This window comes from Ambystoma mexicanum, chromosome 7p, assembly GCF_040938575.1.
Source record: "Ambystoma mexicanum isolate Mex_15411 chromosome 7p, UKY_AmexF1_1, whole genome shotgun sequence".
Taxonomy (NCBI): Eukaryota; Metazoa; Chordata; class Amphibia; order Caudata; family Ambystomatidae; genus Ambystoma; species Ambystoma mexicanum.
The window spans coordinates 269706330-269723471 of record NC_090939.1 but is presented as its reverse complement, the minus strand read 5'-3'; the positions used below and the strand labels follow the sequence as shown (position 1 = coordinate 269723471).

General features: G+C 46.1%; 1 protein-coding gene across 1 annotated transcript in view; it reads left to right on the top strand.

Moving 5' to 3' along the window:
* The window catches only part of URB1 (URB1 ribosome biogenesis homolog), a 2274827-nt gene that overhangs the window by 1199897 nt on the left and 1057788 nt on the right, over positions 1-17142 (top strand). The window contains exon 19 of the mRNA XM_069636341.1: positions 4772-4971. Coding sequence (XP_069492442.1) covers positions 4772-4971 — 200 coding nt within the window. The remainder of the gene's footprint in view (positions 1-4771; positions 4972-17142) is intronic.

The following is a 17142-nucleotide window of genomic DNA, read 5'->3' as shown; positions in this document are numbered from 1 at the left end:
CAGAACACTCTTTAAATTGGTAAAAGGCAAAGGCTATTAGAACACAAGGGATCACACATTTCTTAAGCAGGGCAAATACTTTCAGATCCTCTTAGAAGAGTCATACAATGCAATAGGCTAAGCCAAAGTCAATAGGTAGAAAGTCTTTGTATAGGATGAAGCACTTCTGGTAAGTAAATGGAAAAGTCTTTGCACAAGTTCTTAGGAGTCTTTGATAAAAAGAAGAACCAAATGTAGGGCCACAAGCTGATTAGACTTGTGAGTTGCAGATGTTCCAAGCACCTCCACAGTAAGAGGTAAGTTCTCTGAGGCTTGTTTTACAGTACCTTAGCAATGAAGAAAAGATGCAGCTGATGACTTCTGCTCCTGTACAGCTCTGCAGATCTTACTGTTCCTGGGCCGAGTCGTGGGGACAAGAGGGAAGATGTCGGGGGACTCCTGCACTGCACTGGGACGGTCAAAACTTGCAACCCGCAAACTTTGCTTTCAGTGGCTGTTTCGTGTTTCAGTTTCTTGCGGCTACCGCAAATAGCAACAACGAGGTTCCTGGCTGTTGAGGTGGACTTTCTTTGCTTCTGGGTTCCCGCACTCTGTTCAGGGGACTCAGGCTTGGTCAGTCCTGCTTCTTTGGAGTCCAGAGGATCTTCCAAAAGCTCTAGGCCAGCTTAAAAGCAACGCACACAATCTGGTGTTCCTCTCGCTGGCAATACGGTTTCCAGCAGCAACTGTGTGGAAATTCAACCAGCTCTGAGATGGATGTCAAGGTGGCTTACTTTGGAGTTGATTGGTCCCACCAACTCAAAGGGAGAAGTCGTCCTTGCAGGGGCTTCTCTGTGAATGCGAACTTGGCGTTTCGCCACTGCAGCAGGGCTTCACCGTGCAAACCAACGGTCCATGAGTTGCAGCAGGTGTCCTCTTCAAGCTCTTCTTCGGTTCCTTCGTCAGTGGTCGACTCTGCCTTCCAAGCCAAAAGACTCACCTTTTATTCAGTTCTATCCCATTCATTCCAGCCTGTCACCCACCCAGCAGGGTGGCTGTCATTGCTGGACAGTCAGCCAGCCAATCGCCACAGAGTGCATTTGGGTCTCCTAGGAGAAAAAACACAGGGAGTTTCAGACACCTCCCTCACTTCCTGCCTACCCCAGACATTCTGGAGCCAGAGTCTGGCTTCACTCCTGGATCCCACCAAAAGCGAAATGAACAAAGAGACCAAACCTGGTTTGGCGCGCAGAGAAAATCTCTAGAAGGACCTTTCCACAAAGACATGGCGAAAAAAGAAGACCGAGGACCATTTTGTCAAAGATGGCTCTGTGCCATTTTGAAAAAGATGGCTCCCGCGGTTGCTTTACCGGAGCTGCGAACAGCAGCAGTAAATGCAAACAATGGTAGTTCGAAACGAAACCACTGCCACCAGACATTCAGTGAGGAAAGGGTAACATAAAACATGTTACATAAGAAGCTAGACAAAGGGGATACTAAGTAACCCCTCCAGCACTCTATTGGAAGATAGGGTGTGCTGGGTCTAGAACGTTACAGTGGTAAGTAAAGTCAGTTTCACTTTACTGCCCTGGGAAACAGTAGTTTATCCCAGAGAAAGGTATTTAAACCTTGGGGAAATCTGAAAGACTTCCCTGTGCCACTGCACTGAAGGTGCTGTGACACAATGTAACAGATGATGCCTATGGAGTTTGTCAGACTCCATAACCAAAAGAAACAAACACAGAAAACACATAGAATTTAAAAGTTCAAAGTCCCAAAGTTTAACAAAAGAGCTGGAGGTTTCTAAGGTGGGAGGAATTTAGCACTAAACTGAACATTCTCCCTAACATACCCTTAACATTTGTAAAACTTATTCTTACATTATTTTATCTCAGTGTTTATTATGCTCTCTGAGAATATTGAACATATGCCCCCATATGAATGTCATTGGAGTGTTTGACTGAATTCCATAGGGCCTATGAGTGTATGGCATATGACATATGACATTTGGAAAAATATTTTATCTACTTTCCCTCTATTGACATCAACATAACCCCCACCTTTTTGCTATGAACTCTGTCCTGACGTTTGGAGGTAAATAAAGGCTTTTGCTTTACCGCCTTGCTCATCTCTTCAGGAGTCACTGGAAACCCGATGTGGCTACGAATGCAAGGGCCACTGTGTCCTCTTTGCGAAATTACTTTGTTGTTTTACTCTAGCGCACATCACTTTACAGTGACGTGCTGCCGGGGTACTGTGTATCCCTTTTTTCTTTTGTAACATTTCTGTTACTTTTACAAGGTGTCCAAGTCTGGCTGGAGACAGCAGACATTTGTACTACATGCACTTCTGCATTTTACTGCATAATGCAATTTTAAGTACCAAATCCTCAAAATAGCCATGTCAAATTTTCTCCCTATCCTTTGGCCTTCGTCCTGATTTCTTTGGTGAGGAAATGCCATATATGGTAAGCACTTTCCTGGGCAGATGTGTTGTATTGTTTATTTATATAGTGCCTATACACAGGCCAGTGTTTCAAAGCGCTCAAGGAGGGTGGGAGCATGGGGGAAAGAATCAACAGTCGCTCAGGGCCCTTGAAAATCTGAGACATTATAGTCTGCACAGGCAGAGTAAGTGCGTAAAAAAGTACATTTAAGAGTATGGGATACATCAAATTGGCCTGACGGCAATTCTGCCGTTTAACAGTGCAATTAGGGGTGAAGACAAGGGAGAACAGACAGACTATCTTCAGGCGGGTGCGTAAGGATCGAGCAAGTGCAGAGGGTCACAGCGAAGGGAAGGCAAGTGCACCCGGTCGGTTGAGACTGGGGTAAGTGCAGAAAGAGCCACTCTCTTGGGTTCGTTTCTCAGTGCATTGAGTGTGTGTGGGGTGTATGGCCCTGAAGCAAGTGCGAGAGAGAGGACTGGCAGGGGTGCCGGGGATCAGTGAGACTCTGAGATACACCAGGCAGTCAGCATGCTGTAAGGAATAGGAGGGAAAGAACAGAGAACTAGGTTAGCAGGGTAGAGGGAGAGAAGGAAGATAAGAGAAAGTTCTTGAGTAGTATTCGGAATTTCAGGTGATCCGGCTCACGATGTAGGGCGGCAGGTAGGCTATTCCAGAGGGAGGCACCTCCTGAGGATAGGGATCTCCCTCCAAATCTCTGCTTGGAGAAACGGCTCACTCGCAGAAGGTTGGTGGTAGATGAGCAGAGGACTCATGAGGGACAGTATTTAGGTAGGCAGCATTGCAGGTAGGTGGGTCCCAGGCACCATGTCGGGCAAGAGACTTCTTTTCCCAGTTTGAATGCTGCTGATCTGTGCTATTGGTAGACTGGGGCTGACCCCCGGCTCACATTTTATATAAAAGGAGCCCTGTCATTTGCTGCCAAGTCCTGAATGTTGGAAGCAGCCCACTGAAGACCCTAAGACTGCCACTGATTACAAGCTACATTGCCTTCAGTCAAGTCCTGGGGAAGCCCTGCCTTTGCATTGATCTCCAGAAGACCCTTGTCAATGCTTCATAGTTGGGCTGATGGGACCAACCAGTCCACACCCCTGAATTAGTATCCTGCCCTCAGAAGCTTTCGAAAGCACCCGGAAACCATCCACGGGACGAGTTTCATCCAGGACTACTTCTGTGGATCCATCTAATGTCTTAAGTTTGGAATTCCACACATCGTCTGCTAGTGGAGCAAGATCAGTCTTCCTGCAGCTGCTACTCTTTTACACAAAGAGTAGCTTTGCAGAAAAGAGTCTTCTTCATCAGCCTTTCTCACCGGCAGCCCTCGATTGGTGTGTTCATAGCTGCTGCCCATCTCAGACATGTCTTGGGGTCTCCTCTCATTGTGGGGCAGGAGGTGGTAATCATCCTGCGGTGCCTGGCTGATCTAGAAAAAAGATTGCTTGCCAAAGCATGGGACTACCATCTGTGGGGACTGCATCTAAAAAATTAGCTCTGCACTTGTGGCCGCTGGGCCCACTGCAACTGGACCTACAACTGAAGTAGGTACACCCAGCGAATCTGAGAATCATACGGGTGGTCGCTCTGAGAATCTGAATAAGGGCCTTAGATACCTGTTTCCACTTCCCGTCATAGAGATTGTATGGTCATAAAGTCCACTTCCTCACTCTCCCTTGCCTTATCGTTAGAGTTCCTGCCAAGGATTCCTGCGGGTTTCCCCTAGTGTGGTGGGATTGGGCTTGCATCCCGAATCTACTTGATTTAATTTTCTTCTTCACCGTACCATATACATACCTGACAGATTTGTCAGTACTTGTTCTTCACTTTTAAAGTCTGCGATTTCCCTGCAACAGGTAACTACAATGTGTTTACTCTTTGAGGCTATGGGCTTGCTTACTATAGCAGGGAAGGACTTCTGAAATAGGGTCCTTATTTTATAATGCAGACTATCTGTTTATGTAAAAAGAACGCATACCTTTATCAATATTCTCGTGTCAGACTCTGAATCCTCCTTGCATGACAATGGGTATAATTTAGCAAAAGTGTATACCTCTATGAAAGATTCCAAAGTTGGCCAGACACAGTTACTTGAAAATAATGTATTTTGTTTTGCGAGAATAGTTGTTCCTGCATCTTTTACTGACAAAATGTCTGAAATTTTTATATTTGCTCTCAGATATTGTTGTTGTTAATCATATTTGCAGGATATAAAATATGTATGTCCCCCTCATTCGTTACTGTATGTGTGATGTGTCGCAGGTAGCTGTGAAGTTTTGTCAACCTTTTTATTGATTTGTCTATGGTCTGCCTCATTCTTTTTGTCTTTAGACGGTGTGCTGTCATATCTTGCAGTGGTTTTAACGGATATCCTGCACTCTCAGCGAGATCCATTGGCTCTCTGTCTACTTCTTCAGACCTATGACAAAGAGCTCAATTCCCTGCACATGAACCAACCGCAGTACTCTCATATTTTCCAATTCAACTCATACTATAAACTCTGGATACCTAAGCAAGTCAAGGAAACTCTGGTAAGATGGCTTAGACTTCAAATGTTGATAATTGTATCCCATTACAGAGTAACATGGGTGATAAGATAGCGATCTGGCTTTCTGTTACTGAGGTGTTCCGTGATAATCAGAAACTTTTAAACCTAGCTGGCACAATATTTGGATGCAGAGGAGATGGGATTACTTTATTCTCTTCCAAAACCAATCTCCCCTTCTCTAACCCTCTCACCACTCCTCTCTCTTGGAGTGATCACTTTCTCCTTTCTTCCCACCTCTCTCTCTCTTCCCCGCAGGTCAATCCGACTCAGCACTGCCACATACCGTCTCGGTCATCCGATCCATGAAGCGTTTGTCAGTTGAGACTTTCGCCGCTACTTTCTCTACTCCTCCTGCACCTTTGTCTGATTCAAACCCTTCCACAGCCCTCTTTTAACATTCAATTTTCTATTTCTAACACTCTGGATGTCTTTGCCCCTGTCATGAGGGTCCGCTTGAACCCCAAGTTCAAGTGCAACTCTTGGTACGATTCTGACCTCGCCGCCCTTAAACGTGAGTGGAGGGCATCGAGTGCACCCCCTGACAAACTGGCCTGCCGCCTGTTCCAAAGGCAGTACAGACACTCTGTCATCTCTAAGAAGAGAGCCTACATTCAAGCCCGCATCTCTGCGGCATCTTAACAACTCAGCCGAACTTTTCATAATCTGCAAGGAACTGGCCAATCCTGCTGAAATCTCTACTTCTCCTGTTTCCTCCCAGGCTCTCTGCACAGCCTTGGACTCTCATTTCACTAATACAACTCAGGACATACTGTCCACCCTCTCTACCTCTACCTCCTCTACCACTCCTGGTCCGTCTGAGGCCGTCTCTCCTCCTCCTTTCCCCTGTTTTCGCCTGACAAAATTTCCAGACCAGTCCGATCTAGGAAAGTCGCGTCAAAGCAGGTTCTCCCCTGCTCATCCAGAACCATCAAGGACCACATCAACACCCTTGTTCCAGCCTTGGCCGATTTCTGCAATCACTCCTTTGCCACTGGAACTTCCCCTCCCCCCCATAAGCACTCTCTTGTGCACCCCCTTTCTTCTACGGCTAACTAACGCCAGATCTCTGTCACTCCTTTCCTGGGCAAACTCTTGGAAAAGCTGGCCATCTCCCAGCATAATCTACATACTGAATCTGTTGCTTATCTCTATGACCACCAGTCTGGCTTCAGAGCTGCCAGAAGCACTCAAACTGCTCTCCTGAACACCTGTGAAGACTTGCTCTCCAATCTTGACTCTAACCCCCCTTCTGCCCTCATTCTCCTCAATCTATCCTCTGCTTTTGACACGGTCAACCATGCCATCCTGCTCAATCGCCTCCATGACAACCTTGGTATTACTGATCAGGCCCTGGCCTGGTTGTGCCCCTTTCTCACCAACCGACCCTCTCAGGTCCAGTCGGGGTCTTTCCTCTCGTCTACCTCTCTCTCTCTCTCTCTACTTGTGGTGTTCCCCAGGGGTCTAACCTCTCTCCCTGGCTCTTCAACCACTACCTGGCACCTTTTGCCAACTGCATCGCTAGTTGCTGCTCCAATTTTCAATGTTATGCGGATGACACTAGGCTCTCTTTCATGGTCCCCTCAGCCACCTCTGCTTCTTCTCTCATGCCAGACTGTCTGGCCGCAATTCAGGAATGGTGTGCCACCAACGATCTCTGCCTTTAATGCCAGTAAGACTGAGATCCTCCTCAATGAGACACACGTTCCCTCCTTTCCTCTCTCTCTGGCTGCCCACTCTGGGCCTTCTGCCTGCTCCTTCCTGTGAGGCTAAGATCCTTGGTGTAATTTTCGACTCCACCCTCTCCTTCTCTCTTCACATCTCTGACGTCTCTAAGAAGACATCTCTAAGAAGTCAAACTATCAGCTGCACCTCCTCAGAGGTATTCTTCCCTTTCTCACTTCCCCCAGAAGCTGGACTTTTGCAACAGCCTCTTTCTAAATCTTCCTGCCTCTACTCTTCTACTCTTCGACCTTTAAAATGTATCCAGAACAGGACTGCGAGACTTGTCCTTGGCCTCACTCCCAGGGATCGTATCTCTCCAGCTCTGAAATCTCTTCACTGACTCCCCATGGCTGCAAGGATCAGGTTCAAGACCCTTTGCATCGTCCACAGGGCTTTCTGGGGCCTGGGACCGCTCTATCTCCAACTTTCTCTTTCAAAACATCTTCCTTCTCGAGCTCTCTGCTCATCCACCTCCAACTATCTGACGGTCAGACGCTTCTCCAAGCAGAGAGTTGGGGGCAGATTGATCTCCTCGGCTGAGGCCTCCCTCTGGAACAGCCTCCCCGCCTCTCTCAAACTGGAGCAGAACCTCCTCCGGTTCCAGAAGCAACTTGACCTTCCTTTTCGCACCGCTTTCTCTCTTCCTCTTCCCTGCTGATGCACCTGACTGCTCGGCGCACTGGTCACCCTCTGAAATCGGGACGCAGGTTCTTGCATGTCCAGTTGCCCTTGCATTGCCTCTGGGCTTCCCAGCAGTTAAGGGTCTGTATCTGTAACCCTACAGTCCCTTCTCTCTGCACTTATGAGCCACCCGCTGGCTGCACTTGTGAGTTAACTGCACTTCTGCCTTCCCCTTCTCCACTTCTCCCCTTTCCTCTTCCCCGCACTTGCGCGATGTGAATGACACAAGGCCTAGTAAGATCGTTATTTTGTCCTCCCTTTGTTTCCCCCTCCTTGTCTTGTTGCGCCTAGAAACACTTGTGTACAGGCGCGTTATTTAAATACCACCTCAGATATCATCTCAAAAACACCTCACAGTCCATTTGAGTAGGTTATTTTTTTCTTCCCAATTTTAGAGGAGAGTTGCACAAACCTGCCTCTTCAGGGGATTGTCCCAGGGATGTAAATTGACCAAAATGCCAGCGGTAGCGGAAGTGATATCACACAAATCTTGCCCTCTGATGGCAAAACCTACAAACTGAGCCAGAACAAAAGGGTGATTGCAACCAAGGGATGCAGAATTCGACATCTTCTGGGATTTGAGAATTATTCACAGAACAGACAAACCAAGTGCAAAGATAACTGTGTGTGCCTTTTTCGAGCCATATAGGTACCGCCTTTAGGGCGGGAGAGAAGTACTTTAGCTTTCAGGACCAGGTAAGCCCTAAGTGCCAGTCTACATGGTCTGAATGGAGGGCAAAGATGTTGTTTTATTACGCGCACAATGGCAGTCTCCAGGCACTCACGTGGATCTGAGTGCAGGGTATGTTATTGAGGATAAGATGATAGGATAGGTTCAGAACCAGGAGGAACTGGCGTCTGTGTGCGTTGTCTTGCATGTGGGAGTTGGTTTGACCCTAGAGGCCCCGCTTGTTGTAACTGCATCGTGCCTCAGCAGCTTGCTGCTGTTTTTGTTGGGTGTGGCAGTCATATGAGGTTAGAGTGGGGTTGTAGACATGCGCAGTGGTTAGTTGTATCCATAAGGGTGCCCAGAGTCGCGGATGACTGTTAGGTGTTTTTTGTATTGTGTTGGAAATGTGTAGTGTCACTGAATGTGTTGACTGTGTGCAAGGGTGTGTTCTTCTGAAGTTAATTCCAGAGTCTGAGAGTTGGTTGAGTGTGAGGATTAGATTAGTTCTGGGTGTGTCTATGTGTACTGTGGCTAGCTCCTTGTCGTGTATAGTGGTGTTGGTTATGTTGGAGGAGCAGGAAGGGGTAATTGGTTAGTCCATTGGTTATTTTGACAATGTCTCTGAAGTGCGTCTTGGATTGGCGCTCGGTGGTACCATCCTCCGTTCTTGGTTGAGGTCTGTCGGCCTGTACCGGCCCCCACTGCAAGCATAGAGGTTGACTTCCCCTACAGGTTGGAAGGCAGGGGTTGGTTGTACCCAGTGCGTTCCGAGTTCCTCGGCAGGGATTAGTCAGGTGGTTGCGTTTTGGCATGTTACGTGGTTAGCTTCTAAATTAGTGTACAGCTGGTATTATAATAAATTGAGGAAGTGGTGATCTACCGGGCGACCCTAGTTATGTGGATGAGTAATTGTCAGGGTGATGCTTCGATTTAATGCGTTGCATGTCTGGGCTTTCCAGAGTGCATGATTGCGCATGGGGTGTCTTTCAGTGGGTCTGTCTGTCTGTTGATTGGGTGGGCTACCCTTTGCAGATCTCTCTAGTTGTGGGGAATGAGTGGGGTGCAGGGGTGGTGGGCGGTGGGTTATACTGGTCCTCCTTGGTTTTGCCACTGTTATCTGTGACCGTGTCCCTTGGTGCGTCGTTGCTTAGTACAGTAGTTTTCAGCACACTATAGAAAACATATGCATGGTGCATAGATGCACAAAATGACTACATAAATCAACAATCAAAGCTTACATCCATATAGGTGCAATTATTACACACAAACTACTTATGACAATGGATTTCAGAATCACTCACACGGCCCCATCTATAGGGTGCAAAGTGAATGCAGTGCTTCACTCTGCATCAGCACTCAGTAATTAATGTACATCCCTTCAACGCAGCAATGCAAATCTATACACATGCTACAATATATTGATGTCCAGGGCCCCATAGATCACAATTATATGATAGGAAAGACATGAATAAGCGAGAAATGAAAATATTTGTGTAGCACTTTCCAGGAGCTGCAAGGGTGGTATAGCACAAATGCTTTTTTTACATTAATAATGCCCTTGGAAATGTCCACGTGTTTCAGCTGTGTCTAAAACCTGCGTTTCCAGGTGCTCTCATTTCACCAGATAGAAGAACCGAGTGTAAGGAAGTCATGGTATCAACAGTAAGACAGACACGAGGGACCACAGTTCAAGGATTTTTATTGATCTTCAATTGGGTTTAAAAAATGCATATCCTAAATCTAAAGATGGGAGCAAGCTACGACCATCAAATAATAATGATGCAGTCCTAGTGGTGTTGTGTCAAAATAAAAGGGCCTATACTGATAAATCTATTGCCAATTGCCTCTAAATACAAATAGTTTGGGAAACAATGTTATGCAAAAGAAAAGTGTTCAAGAAATCATATGTCGGGATATTCAAGCCGTAGGCTTCCCTTCCCTGCATGTTCAGCACAGGACAAGGCAGCACACTCGAGCTTAGCACAATCTCTGGCTTCTCTAGCACGAGGATGCAGTTGGTTCAAAACGTCAACCTCATGGCCTTCTGTGCCAAAGTCTCTTTGCCATTCAAAGGATCTTCTTTCAGCAGGCCTGATGCAACAAATTGCAATAAAGTTACTTTTCTTTTTGTATTTCACATGTAGATAATTTTCCTATGCGTTTTACTATTCACCTCTGATCTCCCTGCTCCACTTTAACATAATGTTCAGTCGTCTCCCTCCGTTGGCCTTCGGACCAATTTATCTACTTTAACACAAACTTTCTTGTCTGTATCAATATCAAAGATGTTTGATTGTGCACAGGATTTAGCTTGACCCGTCGCAGGACCACTTCGATTCACAATTCTTTGCCTCTCTTTCACTTTGCCACCTCTCCGCTGGACACCTTACCCATAACTTCGAATGAGCACACACGCAGTGCCGGATCACTCTTTCAAAGGTATCTTATCTTAAGTTCAATCACTCAACTGTGTTGATTTCGCTGTGGTGTTGCTTTATTGTTGGGGACAGGTACAGTACCATGGCAGCTGGCGATTCTCCCGTCTTGATTATCGATGCTGGAGGGCCCCGGGTACCTTTGACACACAATGCAGGTTTCTTCAGCCTTGTTTTCTGTTCTTACGCTTTTTATTCTCAAGGTTTCACAAAGGTGACTGTTCCTTGTCGAAAAGGTCAAGGGAAGTTCCCTCCTTGCAACCCCCTCCTGTCTTGCCGTCTTTCTTCTCTTGTTAAACTGCCATCTTGGAACTGCTGTTTCCTTGTGTGATTTGCCTCGCTTAGTGTGCTCTCGTGCCCCGCCTTTTATCCGTTTGGGGAAGTGTAATGGAAGTCAGTGTGTGTGATGGTCAGTAATTGCCTGATCTCACCTGACCATCGTATTGGAACACGTCAGGTATACCGCTTGGGTGTTAATCTGTTTTCTCTCATAGCGGGCTGTCAGTGAGAAAGTGTTTGTGTTGTAAAACGGAGAGGGGGGGCTGGGTTCCTAAATATCCTACCTGGTAGGATGGAGTAAAGGTGTTATAAGGAAGGGGATAGCACTCCCTGAAGACACCTCACCCAGGTGATCCTCCCGCACTGGTCCACCCCCACGAACTGGATCCAAAAGCGATGGCTGTGTCCTGGCCACCTGGATGACAGATTCCCCAGGGACTAATTGATAAAAACATTCTGGTTTCTCACACGAGGCACAGAACGAGGTGTGACTTGTCCACAATGCCATATTTGGGGAAAGAAAACATGATAAATGCTCTCATGGCCCCATGTCCACGCACCTTAACCACTGGGGTTGGTCCCTCTTTCTTGAAGTATTGTACCCCCTGTTCAGCCAAAAACTGCACATGTGGTGAAAAGCTGTTATTGTGCGAATGTCATATTTTACAGTTCAGAAAATGAGTCCCACTGTCCTTTAAAGACTCCAACTTCAGCCTGACTTGGGTGGAAGGGCACCCAAATTGAGTTTAGATGCACCGTCCTACTAAACTAATTTTTGATCTGGAGTGCAGGGTCAGTGATGTCCTTTTTCCCATTGTGCCCCTTGTGTCCCCTCTTAGTTTTGTGTCCTTCCTCCCCGTGTTAGTTTCATTTTTTTTTCGTTACCAGGTTTTGCCTTTTTTTCGTGGCGCACCTAGCATGCCTATGCCCCTCCTGTTCCCGCTTTGTGTTGTCCTGTAGCCCTCCCCTCGCCTTCCCTCCACTGCCGGTTGGCCTTGGTGCTGAGAGTGCCTACAACCTCCCCTGCATTCTATTTTCGATCCAGAGTGCAGGGTGAGTGATGTCCTTTTTCCCTTACCTGGTTTTGCCCTCCTGTTCCGCCTTTGTGTTGTCCTGTAACCCTCCCATCACACTTCCCCCTCCCTCCATTGGCTTCCTCTTAATACAGTCAACCTGGGCAGCCCCACTGCCCGTGTGTCCCCCTGTGGCAAAGGTCCCGAGCAAATGGCATCTCCTACAGTTGCAGCTCCTGACTGTGTTTGCCTGTGTTAGTCAGTGGAGCATGCAGCACAGCCATCAACCACTAGCGGCTGACAATGTAAGCAAGGTGCGGATAAGGGGAACATCAATTACTGTTCCCTGTTTAACTGTCCCTCCTCTTAATACGCCAATTAGCAAATCTTGCAGTTATATTTTTCCATATCTTTCATGTAGACGTTTTGTCTTAGTTAGTCGCATGGGGTATTTCCCTCTCTCTAGGAAAGTCAAATCTGGGTGTTTTTGCATTTGTGGTGTGTTTGAAATGTAATTAATGAGATATTGGCAGTGGTGGATAGTTGAGATTAGGCGCTCTGACGGGAAATGGGGTGTGTTATGGGGCTGCAAATGGCAACAAGTTGCAGTCACCCTGCCAAGGTGCCTACGTCAATGGAAATGTTAAGAAGGGGTTTGCTACCATTAATTGTGCACACAAACACGGTTATTAAAGCTCATTGAGCTCAAAAACAGCCAAAAACAGCCGACACTTGTTTCGAGCTTCAACGCTCTTTTTCCAGGCTATAAAATTATATCCATAAGTTTTTCAAATATACATATTTGACATATTCATATGTAACCAACCAAATGTAGCAAAACAATCAGGCCCAAACAACCAAAAGGGGGGTGGGGGGGCCACGATAATATAAGATATCGGACAGAAGTAATAAATACCCAACACAATAAATCCAATATGCCTTGACAAGAATAACCAATAATTAAAGAAACACCACATAGTGATTAAGAAAATTCATGAAAAGCATATGGAGTATTGGCAATGGAATTAGCCAATCGTTGAGGTCAATTGACACACATAGTGAGAGAGAACAGAAGATAAAATTAATAAGAAAATGATGGTAGTAAGAGCAATCATGTATGCACAACCATGGTCACCCATTGTGCAATATGGTTAACCAGCAATTTTACCCCATCCAAAAAAAGTAAATTACTTTGTGGGAGCTTGAAACGGGAAACTAATAAGGCAACAGAAAAGGGGGAAATAATATATCAGCATGCCACAGTGTTTAACATGTAGGCTTTTCTCCCTATCTCTAGGCAATCAGGGTGATTCTGCAGTCATTCCTTGTCACAGGCTCCCTCGCTCCTACTCCACAAGCACTCCCTTGTGCAACCTATTCACCTGCACTTATTGCTTCCTTCTCCTCCCTCCCGCCTTCCCCTTCCTCCCCGTCCTGCACTACTCCTCCCCTTCTCCCCTCTTTTCTGTTACTGCACTTGCACGCTCTGAATTGTCTCATGACCTAGTAGGAACGTTATTGTTTCTTTCCCTGTGGATCCCATGTTGTTCTATGCTCATCCCAACCTTCACTTGCCAGCCTCCCCTCATTTCTGTTTCTGCACTTGCATGCTCCAAATTTTCTCACGACTTAGTAGGAACGTTGTTTGTATTTCCCTGTTCATCCCAACCTCTTGTGCACTTGCACACTCCGAATTTTCTCAAGATTTAGTCGGATGATTATTTTTTTGTTTTCCCAGTTTATCCCTTCCTACACTCCCCTGTTTTCTTGTTACTGCACTTGCACGGTCCGAATGCCTCAATACCTAGTAGGAAAGTTATTTTGGTTTTTTTTTTGTCCCCTTCATCCCCTCGCTTGTCTTGATGCGCCTTGAAACACTTATGCTGTATAGGTACATTATAAATACCCAACAAATAAATAAACACACACACACCAAACCCAACCACCCATACTCGCTGCCTGCAGCATTCTCATGTAAAGACAACCAGCTGAAACGAACCCCAAACGGGGGGAGGGTGGGCAGAGCCATTCAAAGTCTCACCTTGATGCTGCCAGCCTCCTCTCTGCACTTTTAGGCTGGGATACACTTAGTTGCAGGAATCTTGATGCCCCTCTACCAGCTGCTGTGGGTCCTGCCCGTGGAAGGGATGGCTATGCCTGGAGTATGCGGGCTGCAGGAGTTCTTCTGGGGATGAGTGATGGGGGAAGAAGCCCTGGATACAGCACAGTGCTGTGCTCTGGCCATCCTGATCCCAGTCCCTAGAATGAATCAGGCTGGGTGAAAGTAGTCTTATGCTTTCAAGAGTTCTGTAACATTTTGTGGTTGCTAAGCCACCGTGAAAAGTTACAGAACTCTTGAAAGCACGAAGAGGCAGTGACACCGCAGCCCAGGCAGCCATGGAGCTTCATGGATTGTCCTGCTCAGAATTTGGTGCTGCTCTGGGGTATGCGTTCTTCTGGCTAACCTCCATTGCTCTGAGCACAGCTTCGCTCGTTCATATCACATGCATGTTTTTATTGAGGTGCTTCTCTAGCTCTGATGTAATGCAGCATGCCAAGATAGCACAGTGTTAACATCCAAATGAGGCGCCAAAATATGCTCCACGGTTCTTTGACCGCTCCACTCCTTGCACTCGGAACTTATACCAGATACTCATCTTTAACCCACTCACTCTCTGATTCACTCAGCATAGGCATTTGACCATCCCTACCTTCTTGACCAATCTGATAGCCATGTGTTACTAATAGACCACAACCATCCAATATCCAGTGCCCGCCCACAAAGCATTCTACTCTCAAGCAGTGAAGACGGCCATCCCTACTCCCAGCACCTCTCCAAACTCTGGCCATGAGCTTGGATCAATCACAGCTCAGCTCCTCAGAGCTAGTTAGCACCACCGCCTTCATCCGGGTGGAGAGAATTTCCTTAAAACACATCCTCTGACACCTACCTTAATGTTCTGCATGGCATTGATCTTGATGCAAACCAACACCTCCAAACACAAGCTTCATCCCTCCCATAGGACTACATAGAAAGAACCTTCCAGGTCAAGCCGTCATTGCAGTATCATTTTTTTCTCCCACCCTCTGTCCACAAATTGAACAGATAAAACCCCAGACCTGACAGATTTGGGATTCTTTGCATCATCCATAATAAGGATGCACTGTGACCTTGGACCAAAATTGTGATATTCAGCAAAAGTTAGGTCCCTCCAATTATTAAGCTGCATAATCCGCCAGCAAAATTAATCTCTGTTAAAATGCAAATGCACACATTTGTAATCCATCTTCCTTACGCATAGTTTGTTTAGTTTCCTCTTTCATTACACAGCAAACATGGCTATGTACTGTTCATTATACTCGGTTACAATATATCATGCCATTGACAAGGGGATTCTAAAGCTATTACATATGGCCAAGGTCAGCCAGAAGGCATTCATCCGATATTGTAGAAGGTGGTCACTCGTGACAGTGTGTATGTTTTTTGCTTTTTATCTCCCTGCCAGACTTTGTTTAGTTGTGTGGTAACCAAATTGAATGGTAAATCGGAGCATGGATATGGGAGAGGTTGTTGAGCCCTCTTCAAGAAGAATAGAAGAAGATAAGAAGTAGGTGAGGGCCTAATACTGAGTTGTTTATTTTAATTACTGTGCTGCTAGGTCAACCTCTGAAGCACTTCCTTGGTGTCTCCTCTGGCCTTCGCTGGGGTTTATCATAGCAGGATCTGCACCTGTATAGTAGATCAGACTTGCCTCCCTTAAGGGCGTGGCCTTTAACTTTTCCCATTCATTCTTATGGAACTGTGAACATATTCTGGAGCTCTCCTGAAATTGACTATGGGGGTCAATTAGTCAATATGTATATGGCCCTTAACATATCTGCTGGACTCATTTTTGCACATACCTTGGATTTGATGTCCATTTTTAGAGTCGGGCCCCTGCATTCCTATTATAGTGAAAGTACTTTAAGCACTGTGACTGAATCTGGCAACAATGTGTATATGTTTCCCCTGAATTGTTTAAGGAAGGTAACTGTTGCTAAAATGTTTCATTGATGTTTGGAAGCCGCTGGCTATGGTTTGCAGCTATTTCATTCCCTCTGTGGCTATAATGTATATGTGATGGTGCATTCATGTTTACTGTAAGCCCTGGGAGTCAAAATGATTGTGGATTAATATCATGGGCATTACTGGTTTTCAACCTATTTTTCCTGTTGGTTAAAATGTGTGTCCCTATTTCTCCCATCCCCTACCATATTTACTGTGTGCTGGCCACCAGGTCTCGGGCCTTTCACAGATACTAGGGTTAGGTTGTGTCTTTAGGGCACTGTACTTGTACGGGCCAACATATTGACATTGGTTTAAGGAGAGAAGTCCTTGCATATGCATTGTTTTTTGTTATAAATACGCTTGGTATATTTTAGTACTGTGCATCATTATCTAGGTACTTATTTGAACGGATAGTTTTATATTCATTACTGAAGTAAAGTATATATTTTTCAGTATATCAGTGTGGTGTATTTTCTAGAGATAAGTGTGTGGACAACTGTACCTTTGTGTCATATTATTACCCCTACCAGATTAAGCCTACACCATTCACTTCCCACCTTACCTGACACTGGGTGATCTGATCTCCAATTTTTTCCTCCCCTAGTTACTTGTATATCCATAGCTAACTACAATGGCTCAACTGTGGGGCCCCTGCAGATCCTGCATTGCAGGGGCGGACCCGTGGACACACAAGCCTCACACTGTCACTACCAACAAAACTGGAAAAGGCGTGAGCTTGCAATGGTCCTACAGGTGCCTTTTTCATTTTTGTGCTAGGCAGCGCAGAGCGCAAGACTCTTTCCCTTGGCGAGAACACACACTCTATAGGTAGTTGCTAAGCAACCAAGTGCCCAGCAATCCCGAGAAGCAGAGAACTTCTTGCTATCATAGCCCCGCCTGGTGCCCAGGCCCTGACTGGAGTCAGACCTGAAGCAACGGCGCTGAATGATGTTTGGCCTGACAGCCACCAAAGTAAGTTTAACAAGTGTTTGAATGTGTGTGTGTGTACTTGTTTGTGAGATATGATTTGCTATCAGATTAAGGCACTCAGGAAGCCAGTGCTTCCCACCACAGCAAGTGTGTTAGGGGGTGACTGACACTCCCAGGGAGGCATGTTACACAAAACCCCACATAGGCTCACACTGAACCAATACAATGCAAGTTTCAAAAAGTCACCAACAAGAGGGCATTTTTTCTGCCTGTTCGGAATGCTCAAAGGTTACTTCTCCTCCCAGCCTCTGTTCTGGAAGCAAGTGCTTGTACCAGCGTTTGTACATTGATTGCAACTGTATCTTCATGTATTCCT